Source organism: Opisthorchis viverrini, assembly GCF_000715545.1.
Source record: "Opisthorchis viverrini unplaced genomic scaffold opera_v5_389, whole genome shotgun sequence".
NCBI lineage: Eukaryota > Metazoa > Platyhelminthes > Trematoda > Opisthorchiida > Opisthorchiidae > Opisthorchis > Opisthorchis viverrini.
In genome coordinates this window covers 338,965-348,971 of record NW_008752050.1, presented here as the reverse complement: position 1 = coordinate 348,971, position 10,007 = coordinate 338,965, and the positions used below count along the sequence as shown (strand labels likewise).

Genomic DNA, 10,007 nt, shown 5'->3' with positions numbered 1-10,007 from the left:
AACCTACTGTCCTGGCAGTTATCACAACTGCTATTGGGGCGGAATGGCTTATAAAACAAAAACAGCTGGAAAATTTTGTGGCATTTGGAAGATCTTCCCTGTCGTTTGCAACATGCCAGATAGGCATCACCATCTCGGTTGTTAGTGATAGAGTGGTTGGCTGGATGCACAATGCCACACGCAGCTGACTTCTCAATCTCGTAATAAGTGAACTGGCTGAAGTTACAAGAATAACCTCGATTAGACAGCCTGGACAACATTGCAGTAACAGAAAACAAAGTCTCGGGAGTCTTCGATTGCTCAAACAAAGATGGAGTTTATGGAGATACGGTTTCAGTGAAACTGCACGAAGCATTCGTTTCCGTATTCTTCAAACCACTTCACCCATTGTGCGATCCCGTTCGAAAGAATGAGATATTCTCACCTTGTCAGGGTCTGTCAGTTGTCTAACTATTCTCCATATAACAGCGATAGATCCGTCTGTCACACCTCTCGGTTTTTCATCTATCGTGGCCAAATATTTTAGCACAAACAGACAGGTGAACACATGGAATCAATTATCCATATTGGTTCAAGCGTTTCATCGATTGTTCTGCATGTTTTTTATTGGATATACGCCTTCCCGCTAGTCAGGGGACTTTCGTTCTTGACAGCATTTGTGATTCGTTGGAAGTTGTAGTCCGTCACACTCGAGAGTTATACTTTTCCCCCACATCATCAGTGGCTTCCACTGAAGGAAGCAGCTCGACCAAGAGGGCTTCCGACATTTCGGGGGATGTGCTTCAAGTTCCAGTTGGCTACTGTCCTGTTTCATCGGTTTTCGCGCCGCTGTTCATCCTGAATTATAAAGGATTGCGTAGCTTGCTGGAAGGTCAACCGATTTCGACATTTCCGGTCAATCCATAAACACGTTCGGGAGTGATTGGAAGTCTTCTGATCTTGATCTACGCAACAGATTGTGGCAAAGTTTCACCGATTCCCAAACCTCCACGATTGCGCTCTCGACTGAGGAGTTGATAATGATCTCAGTTACATGTAGCTTACGGTGGAACATAGCAACGACGTTGCTTCACTCAAGAGTAACTCGGAACATCTTCGCGTCGTTTACCACGCCAACGTAATCAGGCCACAAATCAACATAAACAAGGCAGTGAATTTCCCCATCGTGACTACTTCTCACGCTGGGAAGTACCTTGGTTTTCGCACTTTCCTGATGGACAGGCTAAGGATACTAAGCTAAACTTCGCCCCGTCCTTCCGTATGAATAAGGGACCCGGTCAATAAAATGAAAGAACATTTCTGAAAACTAGTTTAAAACTAGCAGTTTTCGGTTTGCCGGTGTTTTGGCGTTTACTGACCGGCCATCAGTGTCTAGCGCCGGGATCGAATTTGGACTGCACATGCCTGCGCATGGAAAGAGGCCAGACAGTTTGTCCCGAACCGATTTGGCACTACGCACAGCCATTTGATGCCGGCGTGAGCCCTGTGAAACAAGATCGGTGGACGATCACGTACAGGCCTATCGCAAGCCGTCAGCGGCCTATACATCGTGACATAACTACGACCACCAGCACTAATTACCCGTTTATTATCGAGATACCAACGTCGTCCGTCAGTTGCTTTAAGTATCAGCGTAATGTCACACCTCCTCGGTCAACACTATGTAGGTATTACTGGGAGTCATCCATTAGCAAGCCATCATTATGATAACCTGAAGGTATTCCATTAACTTCTGGTTGAATGTTTACACTGAAAATGTTGCCTCTAGGTCCATTAAGTCGATTTGACTTGACTGACCTTGTCACCTTTGACTATGCTGATAACCTGGGAGGTTCATGCCACAATTCAAGTTCAGGCACTTTATCCCAGATACGCGCTGGGCGCCATTCACTATGTTCTCGCAGATATGGTTTGTTGGTTTGGGTTTTACAGCAGAACTTATGAATATCCAGCGTATAAACTGAGACGAATTTCCAGACCTTGTTTGGAAACTGAAAGTCATTCGTTTGATTTTTTTGATTTTTTTGTAATGAACGCGGAAAGATGACCAACATGCATTGACGTGTCACCCTGTGTCCCATTTCTCAGTGCTGTGTTATATGGTGTTGACCTACTGCGAGGACCAGCGGTTTTTTCTTCGGAAATCACTAGGCCTTCCTTCATAGGGTGCGTCAGCTGTAAGTGCAGCTGTTTTGATGCTTGAAAAGTTTTGTCTGTGTTCAGGTCACGTGGCGTAATAACATCAACGTCTGCGGACGCTTGCGCGTATACACACAAGCGGAGAGACAGCACAGCACGCTCGCACACCAGACACAACTCACCTCCGTGTCCGTCAAACCTTAGCGACCAATCATCAATCAGCAAAGCCAGAGACACTGATGAAGACAGCTGTCGCTCTGTTTGGTCAGATGCTGTCCGAAATGTGTGTGGACGTCTGTGTATGTATGTGGGACGGCTGCTCCGCTCCGCATCAGTGTCTTGACACCTTGTGTGTGTGTGTGTGTGTGCGTGTAGGGTTTCGCTAGTAAACTGGACTGCTCAACAGCGTGACGCCAAAGTGGCTGCACTCGAATCCTCACCAGCACCATTAACGCTTCACCCCTTGTATGGGACCAGATGCTACCAGTTCGGCTGTGCCTGCCAGCGTGTAAACCCCAATCACCAGAAGACCCGTCAAACCGTGTCACACGCGTCTCACAACGGTGCCCAATCCGAAAGGTGCTGTTAGGACTGTATGTAGCTGCTGGTGCTACCGATTACAGCTCGGTACGCCAGTGACGTCTGTGCATCGGTACACTTCTGGTTGGTGCGAACAGTAATTGCAATTTGTCCGTTTGTACGCCATCACCGAAATTACACGCACACGCACATACACCGGCCCACCTCACTTTACTCATTCAACATCATCAGAGAGATAGAGAAAAACATCGTGAACAACAGTACGCAAGTGGAATTTTCTACATTGCAAAAATAGCATCCTCCAACCATCCATGCAGACAGCTTCCGTGTTCTGGTTGACGAGGGACCTATCAGGTGGAAGGTGAGTAATTTCGAATTAGAGAGTTTTTTGTCGATTCAGTAAAAATGCTACCTACATGCAACATGATGGTACTGGCGTCCTAGTATATTACTTTTACGGTCTATCATCCCCTTGGAAACTTCTTCCGATTACAGGATAGCGTCTGATTCTGCAGTTGTTTAGTGAATGACAGTATGGTGGGAAAACGAGACTTGTTGAATTATACCTTCCTGATGTCCAGAAGATTCCTCCGCTGGATCATGTCGAGGAAATGCCGTCACGTGAGCGCTCACGTGAACTTGTCCCACGTTACTGTTGAAACTATCCCATACTTTTGCTGGTCGGAGCAAAATCTCTCATGGTCTGTGGCGTTTTGTTTTTCGATGGGATGCGGGATAGGGCGAGAGGCAGTTATGGGGTTCGTAGAAAAGTTTTCACTTTGCTCTCCAACCTACAGCTAGCTGGGAACCATTTCTCGCCTGGTTATCGTTTGGCAACCGAGGTGGGATTTTCATCCCCCCTGTGATGTTTTGTTCCGTTCTCAATAGATACCACTTCAGCGTAACAATAGTTCTAATGAGTTGTGTTCATCTGGTCACTCTTCAGAGTCGCGAGGTTTTCAGATGTTAGGTCCATGTCTCGGTAAGGCAAGTAGTGACAGTCAGACTTCCAAAAATACTTTCCACTCCAGAGATCCTTTTAGTGTCTTTCTTTCCGTTCTTCTAAGCCAGACAAACATTCGGCCGCAGTTGTTCTGCGTCCATACATTGTTTTTTCCCTCCACTTGGTCTGTTAGTTTTTGGTTTCCTGCGGTACATCAACCAACCAAGGAATGAAATAAGGGGTTAAACCATATTCCAGGTTGAATTGTCATTTAATCTGCTATGTTCAGTCTTCAAACAAGTGACCTCAGTCTTCAACAGGTGACCCTGATAAACACTCGAAAGGACGAAGCTGTCGATGAGTTTCCAGCAAACTTACAAGTAGTGTATGCTTTGCCAAGACAGAAAGTCGAATCAGTAACTCAAAGTTCATCAGCATCTGGGGCATTCTGAATTTTCAAATAAATAAATCACTCCACCAAACGAAATATACGATTTAAAGTGAAAACAATGTCATCCAAGGTTTGTGTATTGGAGGTTTTCGCCACCAAGAGTATATCTCTAGACCCTACCTTCAGAAACCTTTGATGATGGGGTCGGTTTTCGAAGCCTGAATGCCTTTCCCACTCCACCCACGCAGTCGATCGATGGCAGTGTTACACCTAACCTGCGTCGAACTGTATGTGAACTGTGTGCAGGATCAACGCCAGATTTCCTCTTTTGGGTCTTCACGTTTCCCTTCTTTTTGTAGGTCTTTGTTAGGTGATCATCTTCAACAAAATCACTAGGTCGTTTATTTCCAATATCGTGAATCAACTAATATTCTCAGTTGCATCCTACAGCCGAACTGTTGCAGCCTGGCTAGTTTATCAAATTGCTACCCAGAACAATAGTCATATCCTCCTTCTCACAGTCACCAAATTGGAGAGAATCTGCGCTACACAAACCAAGTTTGGTCTGCATGAGTTGCCTGAGGTGACCGGAATTCAATTACTTATTTTAGTCTCAAGATCGATCGGTGGACACGACTGCACGCATGAAATGAGGATAATTCACACTGCACAGATATTCCGCTTCGACAGGATGTTCTCTATCCCACCGTGAACGGGTTATCCATTTCTAGTTGTCCAAATTTCGTATATTCATAGTAAACTGTGTGGCAGTAGAACGCCATTTGAAAAACTGATCAATACAACAAGCACACCGGTAGTATACCAACGCAGTGCGTGGGGGCAAACCGCAGCATGCCCCACCTGATGTGGCCGATTCCTAAGCATACGACACCAAGCCTCACTTAATGGTGTAGATGTGAAAAAATGGGTGTCTTTGAAGTCTGACAGGGGTATCAGATACATTTGGTCTTTAAACGTGATTTGTTTATCCCAGTGGACCTAACTTGTCTGACAGGCCGGGAGACAGTTCACTTTTTCAGTCGCCTCGTGTTTCAAACGGAACACAACCTGCCCTTGGTCACCTGACAAAAGTCACCAGGTCCTTAACGGGCGGGAGAGGGTGGAATGCAGTTAGCAACCACAGTGGTATGAATCACAAACGCAAAGAGGAACGCCATAGTCTTTCTCTAATGGTCAAGTACCAGACTAACGACTGTTGTTAAGATGGCCAGACGTCGAAAACTGTGCTCCTGATGCGGTGATATTTGGTCCTCAGCAAGGTTATGGCGAATGGTCCGACCAATTACGACCCACTTGTGCAACCAGATAGATGTAAAGGCAAAATTCAGAAGCCTCCTCGATTTCATGAAATCATACCGCGGACCTCTGATTCACAGCAGACAGTCCAAACTTAGAACCGTGTCTTTCACGATGTTAGACTGTTATGATGGAAGAGTGCCCGTCATGCCATAATTCATTACCCCATTCTACTCCAGAAGAAGAACACCATCTGATGAGGCTGGACGTGATTCTCATCATCATCATCATCATCATCATCATCATCATCATCATCATCATCATCATCATCATCATCATCATCACCATCATCATCATCATCATCATCATCATCATCATCGTCAGCTGTCATAACCGCGTACTCGTCGTACAGTGGTTGTAGCTGCCGCAGTTTCATTCACTGCACAGCCACCGATGTACATCCACAAAGCAGACGACGGTTCTGCTGGGCCAGGTTTAGACCACTGACATGAACTGCTTCAGGTTAAATTTGTCAGCTTCATCCTCCTCGGCTGTACATACCCCATTCCATTTAAAGCTCCGATAATTTTTCGCTCCCACTTTACTCAAAATTTCCGAGAGTCTAATTTTTCCGCTACGCCAACAACATCTCACCATAAACAGCACTTGGGATTACAAACGAAAAATCTATCAACATTGGCTTGTCCACCTTGGGTTGCGAAACACACAAAATCCACCCCAAACCCTCTCGGCTGTTCCCACATCATGGTCATTGCCCATCTTGGCTTGTCTTTTTCAGACCAACAGCTGGGCAGTAGTCACACCGGGGGAAAATGTCAGTCAAACCTATCATCAATCAAACAGAGTTACACTACAATAGCTCTGTGTTAGTCGCATGCATGCATCAGCCCATACAAATCCATGCACAACGCGCTCACTGTGTCACTCTGGGTTGTTACCATGACGATTTAACGAAGTGATTGATCACTTGTGACTGCTGTTTGTCTTGGTGATATTGAGCACGATGGGGAAACAGTCTTATTGGACACCCAGAGCACCGAAACTGAAGGATGAAAAAGACCAATAGTTTCCCAGGACTGACAACATCCACTGCCACTTACGATTTTTGAAAGACGGTCGCTGATTTTTCACAATTTTACACGTTTAACTGGCCATCAGTTGATTTGCACCCCTTAGTTACACCTTAGTTACATTTTATTGAGTTCAATCATTTTCCGCGTGCTCTTGCTCCGCAGAAACTTTTCAACAATTTACTTTTAGTTCAATCCTGAATGTGAATTTAGTCTTTTTTTTTCTTGCTCTGCAGAAACTTTTCAACAATTGACTTTTAAGTTCAATCCGAATGTGAATTTAGTCTTTTTTTTGAAGAGTCGTGAAGCACGTTGGAATTTGCCAACTTCCGGTGAGCAGCTAAAGTCCACAACAGACTAATCATCCGAGTATCTATCTAACCTACGGGAGTGTATCTTGTTGGAGCCGGAAATTCCCCTGACTTTTCGCGATCACCCCCCGGATCAATTTTCATGAAGCAAAATGACCTTGCTTTGAAGGTAGCTCGACAATGATCTGTCCGATAAAGAAATGTTTATCAAAGCAATTTAGAGATTTAATTAATTATGCTGACAAATGACAACCATCTGGGCATCTTTTAGTCAAAACGGTGCTTCCCGACTGTATGGGCCTTGATTCCCTTGCCTAATTAAAGGTAAAAGTTTACCTGGATGCAAATTGACGTATCGATCCATGACAGTACTTGTTAATTTGCCATTATGACGAATGTTATCAATAACATCGTCATCATCATCATCATCATCGTCATCATCATCATCATCATCATCATCATCAACATCATCAAAATCGCACACGTCATTCTTCCACCTGTTGTCTACTGGGTATATTTGTATGCGTCGGCGTGAATCTTTCCACCGATGTCGACGTACACAGCACAATGTTGAGCGATCGCAATCAGGCATCCACATCATGTATGTATGTGTGTGTGTTTGTTTGTATCATATTTCCATCGTCCAATCACTCACCCGTTGGTTCCATCCTCATTCATGCATTCATCCCGTCCAACTATTCAATCATTCATCCATCTATTCAAACTTGGCTCCGTCACACCTGTCCATATCAACCACTCAACTACGCTGTATAAACAAAACACAGGGACCCGGATGCACACACACCTACTAGTACCAACCAGTAAGCATTTTGTGGTAGGTTTAAACTGGTCATCTGCTACTGTGCGGTTCACGTGAGGAATAAGATCCATTACTGTGTAGTTTGGGAGCTGCACGACTTTTATTGCTGTCGTCCGTTCAACTGCTCGTAGCCTTACATCCACTTCTGTTTAGTTATGCACCCATCCTTCCCTCCGAATTGAACGCATCCTCCCCTTGGATCTCCTCATTTCAGACTCGAATCACTGAAGACAGCCACCGCCCACAAGCTATGAAAATGATCACCATTCACGTAAAGCTTGTTGAATTCACCACAACTCTCCCGCTCCTCTCGCTTCTACTCTTGGAATATTTATTGATTTTAGGTAAGTCTCTTGAATCTGGCTTATCGATTCGTGGAAATATTTAAAAATGTTTATGGAGCTAAAAATCCCAGTGGTCAAAACCGCTCACATTTTCCTTTCTGGTCACTCGGTGTTATAATTCTCAGTGATAATACCATCGGCGATCAATATTGTACAAACTTTCAGAAATGTTTCTGTCTCAAACCGAAAACTATAAATTTTCGCATCACAGTTAGACACCTGTCAAGATGAACATGCCGGTTAACGGACAGATGAAAATACGGACCGTTTCGAGTTCTGCCTGTTGCGTAAACGAGGGAACAATACCACTCATTTGGTGGTTTTGTTGCCCATACGCTCCGAAAAAAATACTGTCCATGTCGTGACTCACACGGATAAGTAAAATCAGTGTACGATGCCCAGCAGAGGGACTGGCGATGGACGAACCCTCAACCCTCGCATACACACAGAGAGAAATACACAAGGGAAACAGGTGTTCAGAAGGCACGCGTCACATTGTCACAGCATGTCACATACTGTTATCTACTGGTAGAGGTATTCACCTGCATACTGGGTGTGAGTTTACTGTCCAAACGTGCGTAAACCATGACAGTTGGGGGCTCCATCCAGCACTACCAAAGCGAGTGTGTGCACAGTGATCTGTGAACAAACTGTCACGGACAGGTAGACATGACCACAGTTTGACAGGTGAAATCAAATACCCATTCAGAATGGATGAATATGCAGCAAGCCAATCGATTTCATCCTCTAGTTGGCTAAATAACTGACAGCAAAACAGAAGGATGCCAACCTGTAAACTCTGTAGCTGGTGGCGCATTTGAGTAAAAGTCCAAAACTGTCGCAAAACTTCCATACCGATTTCTAGACCAATGCAACCGGAGGTCGTTCAGAGCACATCATTTCTTAGGAACACGTGACCACTTAAGTTGTGAAGCTCAATCTATGTATGTTTGCATGATATAATGAGCAATAGGAATCACTCGGCTGAAATCCACATTATCCCCTTTAATACACTACTGGTTACTTACCGGTTAATGGTGAGGTGCGGCCATTTTCTTAAGTGGATCTCTCGTACACTCACGCAGTTACATGAGGTTGCACCTTAACTTGATATTGCCAATACATGAAAAGCAAACGTCAACCCAACGGCGTAGTGACGAGGTCACCACGATTCGCAACTAAATGTCAAGTTGGGCGAACAGACCAATGTCCATTATGACTTTAGAGCGATAGAACCCTCTCTTAGTGGTCCAGTAATTTGTCCAGCTTGTTTCTGGGTGAATGCGCTACTCTGTAAGACAAGACTGATGAACTTAGTCACTGAGACATGGCAACTTTCTCAATGATGCCTGCACTTTTAGGCCACCAGGCTAGAACGAGTTTTGTAATGTACCCATAAAGTTACTGAAAATCCATCGACAGCCCACGACCAGTTTCGCCCTTTTTGGGGCTCATCAGGTAGGCGCGGGTTTCCGTCAACCTTATGTTCCATTTAGAACCTGAAAAAATAAGGTTGACGGAAACCCGGGGACTGTGCCCACCTGATGAGCCCCAAAAAGGGCGAAACCGGTCGTGGGTTGTCGACGGATTTTCAGCAACCCTATGAGTAGTACATTACAAAGATATACATGTATCACGATATCTCGAATATCGTAGCGACTGAAACATGAGGCGGCCTGGTGCAGCACATTCGGTTGCCTGAGAACATCACAAACAAGAGATTCAGCTGGGTTCCAGGTGAGTCTCTCCGAAAGACCAATTAGTTTGCATGTGAGTGTATATTCCCAAGGGTCGTCAACTAGACCTACTCTGGTTGAAAAGCTACGCGGATCAAAAAAGCCAGGGCTTATTGGAAAGTGACGTGGAAAAACCGATATACGAAAGGTCCGTTGGCTACTATTCGTGAACACCGAGAGAGAGAGAGAGGTGAGAAAACTGAGAGAATGAAGGAACCGGCAATGGTGTTTTTCCCACCCCCCACACGCACACCATATTATACACATGTGTACGGCCTCTTTTCCATCGTGTTCAGACAATCGTTTTTTGGTAGAGTGAAATAAATCGGCTTGTGCGATATCCACAAGAGACCGAGCAACAGACCGAGGTTTTCAAACACACACACCGGTAGTTCATGTCCAGCCGGGTTTTTTGAACACAGAAAATCTCCTCGT

The 10,007-nt window shown here is 45.0% G+C and overlaps 2 protein-coding genes across 2 annotated transcripts in view; both read right to left on the bottom strand.

The window, feature by feature from the left end:
* The window catches only part of T265_10659 (hypothetical protein), a gene marked incomplete at both ends in the record, with an annotated part of 51,100 nt that extends 48,937 nt beyond the window's left edge, over positions 1 to 2,163 (bottom strand). The window contains one exon of the mRNA XM_009177107.1: positions 2,115 to 2,163. Coding sequence (XP_009175371.1) covers positions 2,115 to 2,163 — 49 coding nt within the window. The remainder of the gene's footprint in view (positions 1 to 2,114) is intronic.
* A 3,327-nt stretch (positions 2,164 to 5,490) lies between these two features.
* T265_10658 (hypothetical protein) lies at positions 5,491 to 7,350 on the bottom strand (the record flags this gene model as incomplete). Its single annotated transcript, XM_009177106.1, has 3 exons — positions 5,491 to 5,654; positions 7,009 to 7,169; positions 7,328 to 7,350. The coding sequence occupies 3 exons, from the start codon at positions 7,348 to 7,350 to the stop codon at positions 5,491 to 5,493; spliced, it is 348 nt and encodes a 115-aa protein (XP_009175370.1).
* Positions 7,351 to 10,007: the final 2,657 nt, after the last annotated feature.